We start from the raw sequence: 21,189 nt of genomic DNA on the forward strand, positions 1-21,189 counted from the left end.
AGGGTTTTAAAAAATTTAGTGTTTAATTTAAACACTTTTCCTCCCCCTTGATTTTCCATAGGCGAGTCAACAGAAGTGAGTTTTTAGGAGGAATTTGAATGAATCAAGGAGCAAATGAATCTGGGTGAAAGTGTACCAGGGCATTCCAAGCATTAAAAAAAACCCCAAACCCTTTGAAAGTGGAATATGAAAAGGGGAGCAAGTCTGGCATTATGGGGATCCAAAAAGACCAGAAAGAAAGATTACAGCAGTTGAAGCAGAAGATTAGAACATGGATTGGTGATCTGGTTTTTCAATAAGAAAGGGGGAGGAGATACTTGAAAAGTTACAGAGAAAAACAAATCCCCTCAACTCTTGCAAGAAGGCTGGCAAATATGGCAAATATTTATCTAAGGGAAAGGGAGGCTCAAATGTCAGGGAAGTGCAAGGAACTGGTCAATGTTCCCATTAGTTCATGTGTTGGGGAGTTAACTCCAGCTTTAGGACAGCAAGTTCCCATATGCCATCCAGCTTTGGTATGCTCCCAACTCTAGGAACTTGTGCTGGACAGGATGACAGCTGGCAGTATGACAGAGTTTGATGATGATGGGTTACCCATTCTCAGACCTGTCTGCAGCAAAGTCAACATTGCAGCTTTATGTGATATAAATGGTCCTGAAGGATACAGATATTTTTGTTGAAAAATACAGCATTAATCAGTTAATGCTCAATATATGCACATCTGTTTCAAAACATAAAAAAGCTCCCGTTTCTCAAATATCTTTTTAATAATATTTAAATGGGGGTATATGTACAAGAATGTAAGTTTGCATCACACACAAAAAAGTAAGACAAATTAATTTTATAGTTCTTAGACACTGAAAAGGAGTTCATAGACATATTTATTCTGTTTCTCTCTGAAATATTTTGTTACACTGATGCCTGACAAAATGGCTGATCCCCAAATTCAATTTTTAAAACATTTCCAAGTTCTTCTAAGTTAGGCCATAGGGTAGCTACAATACAAAACTAAAATTAAGCAGCTGCAATTAGGCTCTACTGCAGAGGTACAATATTACATTTTAAATACATCAATCAAGTGAAATTTATATAACACTTCAAAGAAGGAGCTAAGTATTACTTCCTTTTAGAAATAAAATGGTGTTGCACTAATGCGCCTTCTCCAAAAATGCCTTACAGCACCTAACACACTGCTCATAAACAATCTCAAAGTCTTTTTCATTTCCCTGGAAAAAGATAAGAAAAAGAAAAGGTAAAAATATCTAGTCACCCAAATTTAAATCTTCAACAGTTACTTTTAAAATTGTGTTCATGTTTGTTAATCATACATACTAATGTTTAATTAAAAGTTCTCAAGTCAATCTGTGATACTTACATAGTATGGATCTTCAATAATAAGTTGTTTCTGTGGATCGTAGCTCCCAAGAAGTTCAATTTTAGCTGTACAATTTTTAACTTGATTACTTTTTCTTTTTAGATCTCTGTAAAGTAAAAAGAAGTATTTTGAACTATTGTTTCCATGACAATGAGGGTGTCTGCTCCATTTGGCATCAACATTAGAAATTCAATAATTACTAGAAAGTTTATAGGGTCTGAATGAAGATGAAAGAGTGCTGCTATACTTTAACAGGGCTGTGTACTTTCTCTACGTTGTTGCTAATTTGTGTCAAAATTTGTGTTGTTGATAGTTTAAGTGTCAAAGACATCTACGTAAAATGAAGAGTAAATAGAAATGCAAATAAATCATGCAATTGGGTGCTTGACAATGCCCTTAATTTGGCTTTAGTCATAAAAAAGTTTATAATATTTTTCTCTAGTCATTTTATTCGTTATTTTCAGTGTTTCCCTTTAGGTTTTATTATTCAAAAGTCTCTTGGGAACACAGCTGATACGTTTCTTAAAAATATGAGTAAGCTTCTTCCAGGTTTCCATGAAAATGCTGTTTCAATTGTTCTGGTTTTGTAAATTCTCTTAGCTCTGCCTTCTTCAAGTTACATTAATTGCTGAAGTGCTAAACAAGGTCTTTCCTCCCATCAGTGTTTGCAAATATGTTGACAAGCACTTCTGATCACTGTCATTTGGGAAATAAATCCTCTCCCAAGATTCCTCCCACTCAGATTATCTTTAATGCTAATATGCTTTCATACACTGTCCATTATCCCAAATCCCAGTTTCCTAGTACCTTTAAAAAAGATGCAGCTCCACACTCTGACTTTTATCATGCCGAACAGTATGAACTGGTTATATTATAAATCTCAGTTCCAAAATCCTCTCACTCTGTCAGAAATGATTTTACAGGCTACCTTTCCAAATAATTGCTACTCAGGTCCTGCACCAATAACTGCAATTTAACTTATAATTTCTGTTATGATAGCACTTAGAAGCTTCAATTCTGATCAATCCTTAGCGTGGCCTAGTGAACAGAACATTGGACTGGGACTCCTGTGACCTGAGTTCTATTCCCAGTTTCCACCACTAGTTTGTTTTCCCCATCTGTAAAATGAAGATAATGACAATGACACTCTCCTTTATAAGCACTTTGATAACTGCAGCTAAACAATGCTATGCAAGAGCTAGGTATTACTGTGCTAGGCTTTGTACAATCATGTAAGTAGTCACTAAATTAGTCATTTGAGTCCCTACCTCAAAGAGTTTACAATCTAAAGACAAGATGTTGGGGAAATTGTTTATGTGTTTGTAAATAGGTTTAAATAGTCCTCTGCTAATGGATAAGAGGGCGACCAGGCCAAAATCCATATTGGATCTTAAATCCAAAATGGAGTCAGACAATAGAGATACCAAGACACTGATGCTTGGCAGGATGCCAGCAAGACAAATCTGCCTGGAGACAGGGCAAAAAGGCAGGAAGCCTATAATTTAGAGTGCTGTGCGCACAAGATTAGAGTGCCGTGTGCACCACCCGAAGAACGGGAAAAATGCTGGCTTGTGATTGGCTGATAAAGAAACAAACCAAGCTGATTTAAGGCGGTCAGTGCCACAATTCGGGGCTGTCCATCTGAGTGACAGTGTGGCAAGGGTACGTTTGCTTTGCGCGGACATCGAGAATCGAGGACGAGAAGCAGCTGACTGCGGACCAGGACGAGAAGCAGACAACTGCAGACCTGGAGCCGAGGCAGATGAATAAGACCAGATCGTGAACAGAACTCCTTGGGTGGAGCAAAGATCAACTGTAAATATCAGAGACTTTGGGGATCCAGGGGTTGTGTTACTGGTTGTGGGACCTGGGGTTTATCCCTATTGTTTGTATTCTTAACTTCAGTGGTTTTGAATTCATTGTTTGTCACCACAATAAATTGCCCTTTGTTTGTACACCAGCAGAGTGTCTTACAGTCTGTCCCCGGTAATAGATCCGGAAGCCAGGGTAAACGAACTTCCCCCGTAACAAAGATAGGGAGAGGGAATAAACAAATACATAGTGAGCAAGGTGAAACTATGTACACTTCTAGTTAGTCCTAGTTTTTATTGATTTATAAATAAAAAAACACCTTCAACTATGATATTGGTTCCTACCTCCTCAAATTTAACAATAACCTAGTCTTATATTTTAATCAACCAAGTCAGCTGCACATTTGCCTATTAATTATCTTTGGAGGGGTCGGAAAGGGTGTGTAGAGATTAAAGTAAAAAATTCTGCTCCTGCTGTAAAACCTGACCCAATGTCAACCATGACAGCTAGCCAGATTCACTTTAGGGCTCTCAACATACCTCATCTACAGAAGCAAGCAGAATGTTCTGATTCAGAGGGAGGAGGGGAATGAAAGGTGTAAACTTGTAAAGGTGTCCTTTCTTCCCACTGCTGATACTATGCCAGCAGCTAGAATGAATCTGCCTTCCCAGGCATTCTGGTACTACCACTTGGAGCATCATAGGGCTGTTCCTGGGAGAAGCTGGACTACGGGGCCTAAATCTGAGGCAGAGGCAATTGAGGGAGAAAGTTCTCTTCTTCCCACTGTTGTTGTGCTGCTTTCCTGGCAAGAGCTAGAAAGAATTTCAGTTCTCCCAATTGCTGTTAAACGATTTGAAATCACTCCAAGTCTACCCTTCCAATTTTTTCCCCCACTTGCTTCAATGCAGCTCTTTTCTTTGTATCACTGACATCTTGATAAGTGGCAACGACACCAATATAAAAGTAATAAAGAGTTTAAATGAAATTGGAAGTAAATTATCTAAGTAGGTCCTTTAGTCACTGACTAACACTTTAGTCAGTTCAAGTGCCATACATGGAGTCCTTGCATGATTGTGTTGTACAAGAGGTGGCCATTCAAAATAGCCTGAAAAGACCTATGACTGATTTGTATAATTTCATCTTTATGTTTTTAGTCTTTAAATCCTGATAACTTAAAAGGGCCATTGCTTAGAATTTCATACCCATTTAACTACTTGGCACTGGACAAATGCATCCCCCAATTAAGCAGAAATTTTGCTACTGCTAACCAGATTATTAAATTAGTCAGCTATTGCCATGCACTCTTATTAAGCTTAACATGGTCCCAGAGTGATATGTTACCAGAATCATATGTCAGTCCTATATAGCATCAGTATAGGGCACAAGGATGTGTAGGGCACATGTGAAGGCTGACCAGGCACTTCTACCAAAAATCTCCCATCAAAGGTGCAGGGGTGAATGCACACTTAAAGTGGAGCACCCACAAGGACACTACTCAAAGAAGAACTTAGACTTTGATTTAAGTATATTTATTTTGTATATTTTGATATATGTTGACAATTGAACAGTTATAAATGTTAAACTTTTTGAAACTCAATGGCTGCTGTCATAAAATAATTGTCTGACCCCTCCCAATCATTTTCTGCAACTGTGAAAATTTAAATAGATATAAATTGAAAAAGATTCTTAAAAATAAACACATCTCATCAGTTGAAATTATATAATCAAATTCTGCCAAGTCTAATTATCACTCATAAGAAAAACCGCAAAAGGTTGCATATTAGGCACTAAAACAATTAGGCCCATCTTCTGGATTTATCATCATTTACAAATGCAGATACTCAAATCATAATCTCTATTAGTAAAACTGCATACTATCTTACTTTACCTTAGGTTGCTTTCATCCATACAAAGTATATAATCAAATGTAAGGAAATCATCTTTAGTAACCTGGAATTAAAAAGATTTGTTTTAACTTTTCTAGCAAAGATGTGTTTACTTACAATACAAAAAAATATAGCAAAGAAGAAAAGTTACAATTTTGCAATTCTTAGTTAGGAGTAATGACAAGTATAAATATGGAATTGGGAACCAGCAAACTAGTCAGCACAGTCTGAGTCCAAGACCTATCCTTCAAGTCAATAGTAATTATTTTAACAAAACAATGAACAAATTATGATTAAGATTAAAATATGCAGTTGCATTTTACAATATAGTTTCTTTTAAAAAAACACCAACTAATCTTTTCATACTTAAGTGAACATATGTCACACTTATGCATCCAGAGTTATAAAAATTCTCACTCCACTCACAAACTTGTAAAAAGTAAACCAAGTCGGTCATAATTTTTATATGTCCTTCAGAAAAGTAGAAACACAAGGTGGATAAGGTCATATAATTTATTGGACCAACTTCTGGTGTATTGTTGAAATTAAATTGATTTAGTTACACTGGTGCCAACTCTTCATGTAAATATGCTGCACCAGCATGAACTGAGGTTTAATGCAATTACAGCAAGGGCTCATCTATAAACTTCTGCTAGTTATAAAGATGTAACCCAGCATATATTCTTGCTCCAGAAGAGTGCCTATTTTTAGTTTAGTTTACACACATTTCCAACTGACATATGCTAAACTAAAAAAGCAACTCTTATTCCAGACAAGACTGTCCATGTGAGTGATTATACTAGTATAACCATACCGGTTTAAATTCACACCTTAGGTTATACTGAAAAAGCTTTTCCAGGTCAGGCAAGGCCTACATCAATTTAAGCCACACTTTTTGCTGGTGCACCGCATCTATGCTGGGGGTTTGCACTGGGACTCAATGGAATTAGCTACATAAATAACTAACATCAATACTGCACAGTTCTATCCATAGTTGCATATACGGAAGGTCTATCCTGTAGATGTACTTTTTTGGGAGCAATAGGGGAAAGCAAAGGAAGCATGTGAGAAAGTGTCCTAGAAATAAATTCACAGTCAGTGAAAAATCTGAACTTGTGTGTGCGCGCACGCGTCTATAAATAGAGAGAGGTGAGACCAAACATGGAACATTTCGCTCATATAGGGAATTTTTCTGCAGGAAATGGGGAGTGTGAAACAAAGGGTTAGAATGGAAGTCTCAATATAATCTTAGCTAGAGCTTACGACAGTAACGAGAACAAGTGCAGAGAGTTTATTTTCAATATAAAAATATTTGCTGTATTTATACTGTGGCCTTTGACCTACAAAAATATTTTTACAGTGGAAATAGCTCTGTTTTCCTAGCAAGTCTAATGAAACCTCTACAGGCTTACCCTGGTGACTCTCAGCTCTTAAATCTTGGCCCCTCTGAAAATAATCTTACACAATTATTGTTGCACCAAAGACAATAAAAATAAAACTAACATGAGCCTAGAGATCTAAGTACACTGAATCCACTTAAAATTTAAGTTATGGACCCACATTATCAATGATGCCAGTGCAGCCATGCATGATTACCTTGTGTTTTCTCTTATGTCTCTGCAGCAGCTGAACACAAAGCATACTTCAATAAACTCCAGCTACTTTTTAAAAGAGTAGGTGAAGCGCAGGTCTTGTTTAAACAAGGATTTGTAAACCAAAATACATGAGAACATTCTCCTTATGAGCATAGTGAATCAACAACATTTTGGGATAAAGAATTTGATAGTGTCTCTTGACAGGGAAATAAAATATAGAAAACAAAATTTGGAAAAGTATCAACTTTTGGAGCAAAAGGATGGTCAATCGAACCAACTATAGATGAACTTGGCTAGACGAGGAGCATGTGAAGACGAGAATTTAGGGTTTCTCTCTTTACAATTCAGTGTGGCAAATTTTAAGACTTCAGACAAATTACATTGCAGCACCAATACTGCAAATAGTTACGTGTATAAGTATGTGCAGAATCAGAGTCTTTTGAAAAGTAATGTATTTCTTAAACAAAGACCTTGAAAAGGATTGGGAGCAGTGTTTCTCAAGCTTTATCCAGTTGTGGAATACTGTTTAAGACATTCTTCTTCTCAATCTCACTTCCTCAGTAAGGCAAGTGAATGACATCAGTCATACAGGAATCTCAATTTTTTGCATCAGCAACAAGTTGATTAAAATATTTGTTCATATTATTATGTGTGAGCACTCAGTTGGGTGACTCATAAGGTGTGTGAATGAGCACAGTAGCATACAACCTATTAAAGTATACTAAAACTGTTTGTATTTTGCATTTTTAAGCATCGTCTTATATCAGCTATTATTGTAGTAAGACACTCGGGGAGGGGAGGCATGTTCTCTCTACACCTGTAATGCTAGGAAGTACCCAACAAATTAGTGTAGATTTTGTGCATGATTCAGCTCATGAATATGTAGGAAAATAAAGTTTTATTCATGAGCATGCATAATTAAGAAACTCTTATGCAACCTGTTGGAAGGGACTGAGGTGCTCACCTCTACCCCATACCTTTCCTGCAGAAAAATAATGGTTACTTACCTTAGAGTAACTGTGGTTGTTAAAATGTTCTGTGCATGTGGATCCCACTCATGGAGTAGTCGTGCCATTTACATAAGAGATCGGAAGCTTCAAAAGCAGTGTCCAATAGGGATTGAGCATGAGCTCTTTATGTCCTTGAGAGCAACGGCATGTCCAAGGGCAGCATGACCCATTCACCCTCTCAGTTCTTTCTCACTACCCAGAATCTCAAAGTCTCTGAGATGTAGGAATGGAGGGTGGATCACGGGATTCACATGCACAGAACAACTGTTATTATACGGTAAGTAACCATTCTTTCTTCTTTGCGTTCCTGTGCATGTGGCTCTCACTCATGGTGATTAACAAACAATTCAGTGATTGAGGTGGTGGGAGCTAGAAGCTCAATTCAATAGAGATTGTAGGTCTGTTCTTTCCAATTCTGCATCTGCTCAGGATGCTGATACCAAGGAATGATGGTTGGTGAATGTATGCACTGAAGACCAATTTGCTGCTCTGTAATTTTCTACAACTGGTATCCTACTAAGGCATGCTGTTGAGACTGCTTGTGATTTGGTGGAATGAGAAGTTACTTGAGCTGAGGCTGAAGTTTGTTCATAAGGTCAGAATTTCATATACAGTCTGCAATCTGAGGAGATTGATTTGCCCTTTGAAGCACTGTCTTATGCAAGAAAGAGTCTAGAGGATTTCCTGTATGGTCTGTTCTATTAAGCTATTATAGAGGGAGCCTCTAATATCCAGTGTATGTAACTTTGTCTTGTGAGGTCTTGGAAATGAAAATAAAGGTAAGTGTATACACTGGTTAATACAAAAGTTTGAAATGACCCACGGGATAAATTTTGGGCGATGTTACATAGTTACTTTGTTCACATGGAAAACTGTATATATGGAGAGTTGGACATTAATGCTTGAATAATCCCTTGCTCTATATAAAGAAGCGACAGCTACCAAAAAGATCATTTTAGCTGATAAATAGTGGAGTCAGCAAGTTGAAAGTCTCATATCAAGGCCCCACCTGTAAAAAAAGAATAAGTTCAAATTCCACGAGGGTGGTATATCTTTAATTGGTGGAAAGATGTTCAATAATTTTTAAAGAAATATTTTAACTGTAAAATGGGGAAATACTGAAGAACTTAAAAAGCGGAATGAAAGGCCAAATCTGCAGGCAGATGAACTTTGATCGAGTTGAACAATAGTCCTGTATATCTTAATGATAGTAGATCTAGAATTAATGGAACAGACAATTTTAGAGGACTGAACTGCTTTGTCTTCATCCATAAGGAAGAACACTTCCACTTCACAAAATATGATTTTTCTGGTTGACGGCTTCCTACACTCCATAATGACACTCTCAACCTTACCAGTATGTCCCCTATCTATGATGCTAACCAGAAAGCCTGCATGCCATGAGGTGAAGGGATTTTGGATCCGGATGGAATCTGAGTCCAGAGTCCTAAAAGATTATGTTTGTCAATAGGGGAAAAGCGATCAGTTGTTGAATGGAGAGCTACAGTAAGTCTGGATACCAAAACTGACAAGGCTATGCTGGAGTCACCAGGATAATCTGAGCTCTATCCTATCTCACTTTTCTTAGTACTTTGGAGATTAGAAGAAAGGAAGGAAATGCATATGGTATATGAACCAATCAAGGGATTAGAAACATCTTCTAAAGCACCTTTACACCAATCTCCATGAGAGCAAAATGGGAAACGTCTTGGTGTCTTTAGCTGCATAAAGATCTATTTGTGGGTATCTCCAAATCTGAAATATTTTTGTTAACATTGTCTCCTATAGGGACCACAACTTTTCTGCTTAGCTGTTCCACTAATGCATTGGATTCCTGGGTGATACAGAGTTATCAGGTCTATGTTGTGACTGATGAACCATACCCAAAACCACATGGCCACCTGACAAACAGGGCTTGATTTTGCTCCCCTCTGTTTATACAGTACAATGCTGAAATATTATCCATCAAAACTTCTGCACAGGCTAAGCAAATTGCTCTTGATTCTAAAACACGTATACAGTCTGAACAATGAACAGATGTCCAGGGATCAAGTATCGATTCAGAAGAACTCCCCACCCCTTTGTGGATGCATCAGAGACTAATATCTGAGTGGGAGATATCAAAGTGAAAGTCATCCTTGACAGACATTATTCAGTTCTAGCCACCAAATGAAAGTATGAACGGACCTTCTGGGAAACTGTTACCAATCTGTTCATGCTGTGGATATTCAGACGGTAAAAACTGACTTGACCCAGGACTGAAGAGGTCTTAGCCTCAGGCCTGTGATGGGTGCTGCCTCGTGGCAGCAGCACCCTCCCGCCTGGTCCCTGCACACAGCCAGGAGGCCAGCTGGGTGGGGGTTGATTTGCCCCGGGCCACGCACCCCACCTAGAAACAGCCCTAGCTGGAGCATCTAACCCTGCCAGGCTATGTTTAGATTGCTGAAAATTGCATTGGCACAGGCTTCCATGGTATCATAGCAGCAATCTCTTAAGGCCTAGGATTGAAGTAAAGGCAGGTCCCCCTGGTACCGCACCCCTCCACTGAGAGGATTTTCCCAGCTTTGCTTTCAGCTGCTTCTTTGATACCAGGGATTCTGCTCTCATCTTTCGCAGTACTGGGGAAGGTGATTGCTTCCTTATAGGAGATATTGAAGAGTAGTGACTCAGATAGATACTTCTGATAGATGGGTTTCTGATGACTGAGAGAACCACATGGTGAATTGCCTGCTGGGTGTTAAGGTTGCAGCCCTGTCAAGACTTCTAGGTAGATGTATGTGCAGTGTTGGGAAGGTGTCAGTGGTCCTGGGGAATGTAGGTACCAATGACAAAGGGAAAGGTAGAAGAGAATCCATGGAGGCCAAATTTAGGCTCCTAGGTAAGAAATTCAAGTCCAGGACCTCCATGGTAGTATTCTGTTAAATGTTTCCAGGTGCACAAATAGGGCCAGTTAGTCAGGCAGAACTGAAGGGTCTTTATGCATGAATGAGGTGTTTAGAGGAGGTACTTAGGTGTCTTAGGAACTCGGTAACTTTTTGGAAAAGGAGAAGCCTACAAAGAAAGTAAAGACTCCATCTAAACTAAAATAGAACCAGACTGCTGGCATGAAAAATTAATACAGGAGTCTTTAAACTAAGGGCAGGGGAAAAGCCAACAGCTGCAGAAGAGCACAAGGTTCAGACAGAGACATCCTGTAGGACCCGGTTTATTATAAAGGATACTCTATATCCTAGTAAAAAAAGGGGAGAGGATAGACGTTGATAACAGACAGGAACTGAAGAGAAGCAGTCAAATGAAAAAGAGTCCAATTCAGTTACATCACATGAATACAGACAACTAAATACCAACAAATTTAGTAACTGCTTGTAAAAAAATGCTAGAAGTCTAAAGACTAAGAGGGTTTAACTTCAGTGCCTGGTATTAAGTGAGGATATTGATATAATGGGCATCATAGTAACTTGGTGGAATAATAATCAATGAGACAATACTAGAGTACAAAATATATAGGAATGACAGAGTAGGTCATGCTGGTGGGGGCATGGCACTATGTCATATGTCTACACTGCTGGGGCTGCATAGATCGATGCAGCAGAATCAATTGATCGAGCTGTAGAGATCCACTCATTCGATCCTGGAAGAGCTCTCCAATCGACGCCATAAATCCATTCCCCTGAAAAGAGTAAGGCTGTGTTGACTGAATGGCATCTCCTGTCGACGTAATGCAGTGGAGACACCACAATACGGCAACAAAAGAAAGTCATCGGGAGATGAACAAGCTACGTTATGTGCATCTCCCGTTGATGGCAGTGTAGACCAGGCCATAGTAAGCATAGAGTCAAATATAGTAAAAATGTTAAATGAATCAAACTGTACCACAGAATCTCTCTGGACAGAAGTTCCATATTCAATAATAAGAGTATAGCACTAGGAATATGCCACTGACCATCTGACAAGGACTGACTGTGAAATGGCTTAGGAAGATTAGAGAGGCTACAAAAATAGCAAACACAATAATAATGAGGGATTTCAAATATCCCCATATTGACTGGGTACATGTCACCTCAGGATGGGATGGAGAGGTAAAATTTCTAGACACCATTAATGACTGCTTCTTGGAGCAGCTAGTCCCGGAACCACAAGGGGAAAGGCAATTCTTGATTTAGTACAAAGTGATGCACGGGATTTGGTCCAAGTGGTGAATATAGTTGAACCATTCAGTAATATGACCATAATGTAATTAATGTTAATATCCTTGTTGGGTGGAAATTACCAAAGAAGCCCTCCACAGTTGCATTTACCTTCAAGAAAGGGGAATGACACAAAAATGAAGAGGCTAGTTAAACAGAAATTAAAAGGAACAGTCACGAGTGAAATGTCTGCAAGCTGCATGACAACTTTTTAGAAACGCCATTATAGAAGCTAAAACTAAACATATTCCCCAAATTAAAAAAAAAAAAAAAAAGCAAGATGACATAATGCCACCATGATTAAACAGATTAAAAGAGACTATTAGGGACAAAAAGACATCCTTTAAGCATTGGAAGTCAAATCCTGCTGAAGAAAATAGAAAATAGTGTAAACTCTAGCAATTCAAGTGTCAAAGTGCAATTAGGCAGGCCAAAAAGAATGTGAAGAGCAACTAGCAAAAGACACTAACATCATTTTTTTTTTTAAAGTACATCAAACAAAGGAAGCTGGTCAAACAATCAGTGAGGCCACTGCATGATCAAGGTGCTAAAGGAGTACTCAAGACAGAGCAGGCCGTTTGGGAGAAACTAAATACATTCTTTCATCAGTCTTTACTGCCTGTCCTATTCAACATATTCATAAATGATCTGGAAAAAGAGATGAAACAGTGGGTAGCAAAGTTTGCAGACAACACAAAGTTACCCAAGACAGTTAAGTCCCAAGCTGTCAGTGAAGAGTTAGAAAGAGATCTCACGCAACCGGGTGACTAGTCAACAAATGGCAAGTGAAATTCAATGTTGATTAGTGCAAAATAATGCATATTGGAAACATAATCCCAATTATACATACAAAATGATGTGACCTAAATCAGCTGTTACCACTTAAGATATTGGAAGGATCATGGATACTTCTCTGAAAACATCTGCTCAATGTGCAGTAGCAGTCATAAAAGCTAACAATGTTAGGAAACATTATAAAAAATAAGACAGAAAATACCATCATGTCCCTTTATAAATACATGGTATGCCTACATCTTGAATACAGTGTGCAGTTCTGGTCATCCCATCTCAAAAAAGGTATCAGAATTGGAAAAATCTACAGAGAAGGACAACAGAAACAATTAGGAGGATGGAACAGCTTCCAGATGAGGCAAGATTAAAAAGACAGGGACTATTCAGTTTATAAAAGAGAACAAAGGTGGGATATGATAGAAATCTATGAAATCACGAATGGCATGGAGAAAGTGAATAAGGAAGTGTTATTTACCTCTTTGCATAAAACAAGAACCACAGGTCACGATGAAATAGGTAGCAAGTTTAAAACAAAAACATAAAGTAGTACTTATTCACACAATGCACAGTCAGCCTATGGAAGTCCTTACCAGGGGATGTTGTGAGGGCCAAAAATGTAACTCGGTTCAAAAGAGAATGAGGTAAATTCATGGAGGATAGGTCCAATGATGGCTATTAGCCAAGATGGTCAGGGAAGCAACTCCATGCTCTGAGTGTTCTTAAACCTCTGAGTGCAAGAAGCTTGGATTGAACAAGGGTGGATCACTCAATAATTGTCCTATTCTGTTCATTCCCTCTGAAGCATCTGGTACTAGCTATTGTCAGAAGACAGGATATCAAGCAAGATGGACTATTGGTATGGCCGTTATATTCTTGGTCTTTAACTCTGTGGGCAGCATGGGTAACTGACAGCTCCAACACACAAGACTAAGGGCTCTTAGAAGAGCAGTACCTGCTAGGGGGTGGAGAGATTATAGTTACCCCTCTGATTTGGGTGGCACTGACAGGCTGGGTCCCCGAGAACATTCTTGAGGTCTCCGAAGCTGCTGCAAGTTAGTCAGACTGAGGCCTTACTGATTTCTCCATGTGGACTAGCCTGAGTCTATATTCCCTTGACTATTGAGTGTGTTTTTCAAAAGTCCTGCAAATAGTGCACTGTGATGGAATGTGAGCTTCTCCTATGCAAAATAAGCAGAGGTTGTGTCTATCTGTGATGGGAATAATTCTGTGACATGATATACATGACTTAAATGAGGATCTGTCATAAGGCTTTACTTGAAACCTATCTAAAACACTAGTTTGTTTGTTTTCAACCAGCTAACAGATTACATTGAGTAGCCTCAGCAGGCTGAAATCCACTAACCTGAATGTACTAACAGATGAAATTGATTAACAAAACACTAACATAGTATACACAACTATGTCACTAAGGTGGATGCTACTTTCTTTCTGCTCTCTGCCCAAAGGTGGTTGGAAGGAACTGAGGGGGATCAGCCGAGTCATGATGACCTTTATTTCCTTAGGAGAGGGGCACAAGGGTGCATGTGTGACATGCACAAGGAAATGAAGGGTGCATGTGTGACCACTACTGCACACTGCTTTTGTAGCTTCTGAACTGTGCAAGAGGTGCAACCACAACATGAATGGGAGTCACATACACAGCAATTTGAAGAACTATAGGGCTTAATTACATGAAGTTGTAATAATAGTTGGACAGCATTAAGAAGACAAGAAAAGAATAAATTCTTCTTAATGTGTTTGGTTATTTTCCAACCAGCAGATGACTTTCCCAACCTGCTCTAAAAGATAGCCATATGCTCGACTCCTTCCTTGGATTTGGCTTTATTAGCAAAGAAACAAAATTCAGCTCAAACCTTTTTCTCTAGGCTTAGCTTCCAAAAATTCTACTTCAGTACTTCCTAACCCACACCTTTGATCCTCCCTTCCTAGAGGGGCTGTGCTAGGTGTGGCCTCAAATCATCTGCTTCATCAGCGAGTCAGAAGAACCCACTTGGAGGAGACTTTCAAAGGTATAAATGACAGTTAGGTGTTCGACTCCTACTGACTTTAGATACCTAACAGCCATTTGTGCCTTCAAAAATCTTCCCATTAACCCTTTTCCAGCAGGATCAACACTTACCATAATGGGTGGGCTGTTTCAGACAGACATTGCCAGCTATCATAGTCCCTCCCAAATGCATATTTGTGCTTAGTTATATGTGCAGGGAGAGGAAATATATTTTATCATTGCCTTCAGTTCCCTTTGTTGTAATCTCTCCAGGTCATGTTGCAATTTTGTTCTGGGTATTTCCACAAATTTGTCAATTGCATTTATATTTAAAAAAATGACAAAGGAAGATCTGAAGCAGCCATACAGAATGCAAATGTGTGTATTTGAAATTTGGTTTCCTTTTAGTTTAACTGGTCATAAGTAATCTACAAACACCAAAGGAGAGTCCTCATAGGAAGCCCTGAAGGCCTCTACATGTTTCACCATTGTGACTGAAACAGCTTCACAAATGAGTTTGAGAACCACTGACCTAATGTAAAGATAAAAGTAAATATGCTGTTTGCAGCAGTAAAAAAAATCTGGTACTTGTAAATGGAAAAGACAGACAGAATTGTTCTAGTATTAGAAGAAGCAAAAATTGCAATAGTGAGTTGTGTTCAATTCTGTTTGCATTATTACATAAAGATTAGAGACGAGAAAGGTCAATCAGTATGACTGAGGGAATGTCGTTAGAAGGTTAGACGGACTAAGCATGTACTTTTTGAAAATGGAGAAAATAAAGGATGACTGCAATAAGGTGTACCAAAATTCTGAAGGGAACAGAAAGGAAAGATGCTAACAAAACTACTTGATCTTATGTCAAATGCAAGAACTAGTGTTATGAACTCAAGCCAAGGAAAAGTCAAGTCCTAAAGAAATACTCTATATACAGAGAATAGTTAATGGAAATAAATTATGTGCATTTATTTGAATGTCTAAATCATTTAGATATATGAAATTATGTTTACTTCAATGCATCTCTCTCTGGAATGCAATACTTGAAACGTACTCCCTAAAGAAAATGGACTTGAGCATTTCCAAAACTTCAGACAGTGTTTCCATTTAGTGAATGGTGCTGCTCAGACTCTTAGCGAGAGTGCCCCAAGGTATGTTTAGGAAGATTATTTACTGGTAATTCTCCTTTGAAAATATTTTGACATTATTTTCACTCTTGGGTCTGAGTTCCTTACTGTAAGACAGAACCTCCCACAACTGTTAAAGAATTTTGACCCTCGTGGCAGCAGTACCAGGGCAGAGTGCAAGCCAGGTCCTCTACTGTACCTGTAGGACATAAATGCTGCCTTCCAAAGTACCCATCAGTTCCTTCATGTGTATGGGAAGTGCCTTGGACTCACAAGATAAGACACTGCAAAATTATTCAATAGAAAAAATATGCCTTAGAGAAAGAATATTAAACATTTAAAGATGGGGTTTTCAAAGTCACTCAACTGTTGGCCTAACTCTCCTCCATTGACTTCAACTATAAGAGTGAAGCCAATGCTGAGTGCTTTTGAAAATTCCATTTAATATTTAATATTAATAACTCCTAATATTTAATATTCAATTTGACGCCTACCATATATTCAACAAATGACTGTTGCGAGTGGTATGAGTAATTATGGCCCAACAAAATTATTACTTCTGTCAAGAAATAAAATGGACTCTTTTCTACCTGCCGTGCTTTATGGGCTGTCTCAATGCCATGATTTCTTAGACAGCTTAAAGCCCTTGCATCTGGGGAGCGCCCCACATTCCAGTCAGAAACAGCACCACTGTCTGTCATCCACTGCAACAAAAAAAAAAAAAAGACATATACAAATACACATTTAAAAGAAATTAGAGTACAGTACCTGTCTGGCAATATGATTCATGGTAATGCCATGCTTCCTCATGCAAGTCTGTCCCCGATAATCAGGAGAGTTTCCTATTTCATAAGTAGATGTCGCTGCACTGTCTATCCTCCACTACAGAAAAACAAATTCAAATGTTTATGTTTTCCTTCCCACAACTTATATAATACTGACTGTCTATGAGAAAGTATATTTTGGCAACCGTAAAAATAAAAGACTGACCTTATTTTCAATGTTTTCATCTGTTACAAGTTTTCTAAAAACTGCTTCAGCTATGGGTGATCGGCAAATGTTCCCTACAAAAATAAGAGATTGAACTTAAGTTTATATACAGTAAAAAAAGCAAGATATTAGTTGTAAGGCATTGGCCATCATAAGTCAGCATAGACAGGATTTTACTTCACATAGGCTTTGACAGTTTATTTGATCATATTCCCTAGGTGAATCTACAGCAGTGGAGTCAAGCCAGAGCCTCTGAAGCAATCTCTATTTTATTTCCATTTTACTACACCAGGAGAGTGAAGGTACTGCCCCATGGAGCTTGCCACACAAGGATTCACGCATCCCTTACGCTAGATCCCAAATCCTGTCCCCCTCCTATACGGCGCAAGTACATTACTGTTTATTCTTTTTCTCCTACAGAAATACTTTTTGTAGCCATAATTGAAAAAAAGCAAAATTTTGAACTGTATCTCAAATGGGTGTTAACGCTGACATTTTTATGTCTTTGTCTTTCATAATTTTACTCATAATAGTCTGGAACTTCTAAGAGACTTCAAACACCCTATCCCCACCAGTCCCTGGTGTACTGGCAACAAGTACAATACATTCCTGACTATGATTTACTGGATGATTTGCCAAAATTTGCTTGAATTATTTGTCTTAATGGCCAGCATGGTTGCTGGAAGCAAGCTTTCTATTACAAGTTATCTTTTTACCCCTTAAAACTGTATTAAACACTGTAGAATGCCAAAAATATTTGGGAATATACCATATCCTTTTTCAAATTAAATAAAAGTCCAATACCAAAGGAAGAGTCTGCTAATGCCATTGTTTGGGATCCTCTTTTTAATGATACCCCTTTAGAAAAAACTTTCATCCCGGTCTCTTTTTCATATTCCATCCTTTTCCCACTTCAACTGTTTTGGGAAACTGAAAGCACAATTATGTACTGGGCTGACCTCCTGGATATGTGAGCTTCTGAGATTGTAACAATACAGATGCAAAAAACTTTTAAAAATAAAAATAGAAAAATATCTTTCATGTGTGAAGAAAGCTATTGAATGTATGGTAGTTTTTTCCAATAGATATGTTTTTTCTTCATTCACTTTTCAATAGTGAGGATCTCTCCCCTAAACTCCAAACAAAAGTTATTCTTATTGGAAGCCTTGTCAAGTGAAGTGACCAGCAGAGTTTATATCTGTGAACTATGGCCCCCATGACTGAAGCTTTTCAGTCACTAGATCAAATTTAGTGTTTGTAGTTTCTGTAAAACTAACAGATTATGGGATAGAGCAGAGGACTGAAAGTTAGGAATAGAACACAGGAGCTTTAACTTGTTATGCGCCCCTGGACAAAGTCAACTATACTCAAAAGACAGAAGCTAACAATCTGTATCTAAGGTATAATTATCATCTGTCTCTTAATGGTATTAGGTAAATTAATGGGTGAGCTCCTCCAACAAAAGGCACTACAAATGCAAAAAGAGTAAAAAAAAAAAAAAAAAATTAAATGTCTTTCCTTAAATTAGCTTGTTCACCTCTTCTCAGTCCCAATTCCTTTTTATCTATTTGGGTTATTTATGTTGCTGGATGCTTCATGCGTTTTCTTGTGGTAGGAAACAATTCAGAAACAATATAATTATGCAAATATTAACTAGATTATATTTTGCTGTCTAATGAATAGCTACTTCTCTTGTTACAAAGAGAAACCAGGTAGTAAATTAATATTTGACTATTAGTTTTTAAAAACAAATATAGAAGTAAACAACCTGACTTCCCATGAATCCTTGTACTCTTTGGGATCAATTCTCAGTGAGTATGGGAGATCTTCAGAAAGGATAGGCTGTCTCTCCTTGCAAATAACTGAACACTTGAAGTATTGGAAGTTTCAGATATTTGCAGTGTGTGCTAAAATAACTTATTCATGTTTTTGAGTCGATGGGGCTCTCAGCTTTTATTCTTTTTAATCTCAAATATTACATATACTTAACATTTTAATAATGAATCAAGATCACTTTTTAGGGCTAAGAAAAAAATTTAGACAACTGCTGAAACACAGCAAAACCCAACACTGGCAGAAGAAAAGCTCAACACTATCTTAAAATTATACTCTAAAATTTTGACAGGTCAGCATTTATTAAAAAAAGAAAGAAAGCTGTTTCTCACATCATTTAGCCCTTGTTGTCATATGGCTCTTCTGGGTAGCCAATATAGGATGAGGGAAAATTCCAGGGGAGTTGACAACATTTATTAGTGAAAGTATTAGTGACTTGTACTTTCTGACTTTGTTCATTTTTCCCTGCAAATACTGAATATGGTTTATTCTCTGCATTCCCAAGTTTTTCTAGTATTATTTAACATTTATATTAGGACCACATTGGGCTAAACAAACAGAGTAAGCCATAGTCCCTGCCCCAGAGATTTTACGGTCTAGATGTGCTCCATTAGTGGTTATTATCTGTTTTATTTATTGCAGACAGAAGACATTATCAAGCACTAACTAAATTTTATTTTGCTATGTAACTAATATCCATTTTTCATTACAAATGCAAAGCAGATGGTTCACATACGTTTACTGATGGTTCCATAACACAGATCTAATTTAAAAAATGAAGACATGTCTTCTCAAGGATCATCTTCCAGTGCATTGGAGAAAATTTAAGGGCCAGGTAGCCAGACTCATACAATCATAGGGCTGGAAGGGACCTTCAGAACTCATTTAGTCCAGCCCTCTGCACCGAGGAAGAATCAAGTAAACATAGATTATTTTTGACAGGTATTTGTCTAACCTGTTCTTAAAAACCTCCAATGATGGGGATTCCACAGCCTCCCTTGAAAACCTATTCCAGACCTTAGTTATCCTTATAGGCAGAAAGATTTTTCTAATATCTAACCTACATCTCCCTTACTGCATGCAGATTAAACTGATTACTTCTTGTCCTACCTTCAGTGGACATGGACAACAATTGAACATAGTCCTCTTTATAACAGCCCTTAACATATTTGAAGACTGCTATCAAGTTTCCGCTCAGTCCTTTCACAAAACTAAAGATGGCCAGTTTTTTTAACCTTTCATCATAGGTCAGATTTTCTATACCTTTTATCATTTTTGTGGCTCTCCCCTGGGCTCTTTTCAATTTGTCCACATCTTTCCTGAAATGTGGAGCCCAGAAATGGACCCAGTACTCCAGCTGAGGCCTGACCAGTGCAGAGTGGAATGGGACATTTACCTCCAGTGTCTGACATATGACACTCCTGTTATTACACCCCCAAAAAGATACTAGCCTTTTTCATAATTGCACTACATTAACTCATATTCAATCAACTATAACACCCAGATCCTTTTCAGCAGTACTACCACTTAGTAAGTTATTCCCCATTTTGTAATAGTGCATTTGATTTTTCCTTCCTAAGTGAAATACTTCACACTTAACTTCATTGATATTCATCTTGTTGATTTAAGAAAACTCTCCAATTTGTGAAAGTCCTTTTGAATTCTAATCCTGCCCTCCAAAGTGCTTGCAACCCCTCCACACCTGGTATCACATGCAAATTTTATAAGCATACTCTCTGCCCCATTAGCCAACTCAAAGAAAACATTGAACAGTATCATAACCAGAACCTTCTCTGCAAACGTTGGCAGGTAGGTATTAAACAGGAACACACAGCCTAGCAGTTACACTTACTGGGACACTGTGCTAATCCCTCTGGGCAGAGATCCCAGCTGGTTGAGAAGTGGTGTTGGGGGAGGGGTGAGCTAGTAGATTAGAAAGGGGAATGGTGGTGGGAGATACCAGAAATGTTTATTACACTGACATGAGCTCCTCCCCTATGCAGGATGCACTTCCCCCCCCCCCCCAAAAAAAAAAAAAAACCCCAAAAAACCAATGATTGATTCACCTTCTATTCCTTGGGAGGGTGGACTCTACTCCTATCCTATCCCCTCCCCCACCCCCAAGCATGGGCTCTGCTAACCTCTCCAGCCTGCTGTCCGAGGAGAGGGGGGGATGGACTCCACTCCTAACTACCAGCCCCCGCCAGAGACTCTGCTCATTCCCACCCCGCCTGCTACAGTCCCGAGGAGGAGAGAACCGGCCTCTCTTCCCCTTTGCCGGGGGCCCTCTCTCCATCCACCAACCATGGCTCCCCGTCCCGCTCCAGTCCTGCCTGCGCGGCCGCGCCGCACTTACCCAGACACACGAAGAGCACAGACTTCACCTCCCCAGCCGCCATCTTCCCCGCCGGGCAGATTCCAGAGTCTAGAGAACCAAGCCGGGCCCAGGGTCCTTCCTTCTTCCCTCCGCCGGACTGTCGTGCAAACCGCACCGCGCTTTACGGCGCCGCACGTTAATGTCTTCCCTTGTTTATGCCTGATGGGAAAGAGGGGGAGATAAAAAACGAGTTAAAAATA

At 38.7% G+C, this 21,189-nt stretch overlaps 1 protein-coding gene across 2 annotated transcripts; it reads right to left on the minus strand.

Annotated features, from left to right (window-relative positions):
- Window positions 1–863: 863 nt before the first annotated feature.
- ACP1 (acid phosphatase 1) lies at window positions 864–21,151 on the minus strand. Of its 2 annotated transcripts, none has more exons than XM_067544889.1 (6): window positions 20,969–21,151; window positions 16,780–16,853; window positions 16,380–16,493; window positions 5,076–5,137; window positions 1,376–1,481; window positions 864–1,226 (listed from the first exon to the last, which is right to left on the minus strand). In XM_067544889.1, the coding sequence occupies exons 1-6, from the start codon at window positions 21,009–21,011 to the stop codon at window positions 1,149–1,151; spliced, it is 477 nt and encodes a 158-aa protein (XP_067400990.1). In that variant the 5' UTR covers window positions 21,012–21,151; the 3' UTR covers window positions 864–1,148. The 2 variants fall into 2 exon arrangements, with proteins under 2 accessions (XP_067400990.1, XP_067400988.1); XM_067544887.1 differs by lacking the exon at window positions 16,380–16,493 and adding an exon at window positions 16,558–16,671 and having other exon boundaries at window positions 20,969–21,146.
- Window positions 21,152–21,189: the final 38 nt, after the last annotated feature.

This window comes from Emydura macquarii, unplaced genomic scaffold, assembly GCF_026122565.2.
Source record: "Emydura macquarii macquarii isolate MOO-44397 ecotype Brisbane River unplaced genomic scaffold, CSIRO-AGI_Emac_v2 contig_1027, whole genome shotgun sequence".
Taxonomy (NCBI): Eukaryota; Metazoa; Chordata; order Testudines; family Chelidae; genus Emydura; species Emydura macquarii.

Coding starts and splice junctions, on each gene's coding strand:
- ACP1 (XM_067544889.1), bottom strand. CDS start 21,011: ATGGCGGCTGGGGAGGTGAAGTCTGTGCTCTTCGTGTGTCTGG. Junction 5,138..16,379: donor CAGCCCATAAAGCACGGCAG/GTAGAAAAGAGT, acceptor TTTTAATTCCAG/GTTACTAAAGATGATTTCCT. Junction 1,227..1,375: donor TTATTGAAGATCCATACTAT/GTAAGTATCACA, acceptor ATCTTTTTCCAG/GGAAATGAAAAAGACTTTGA.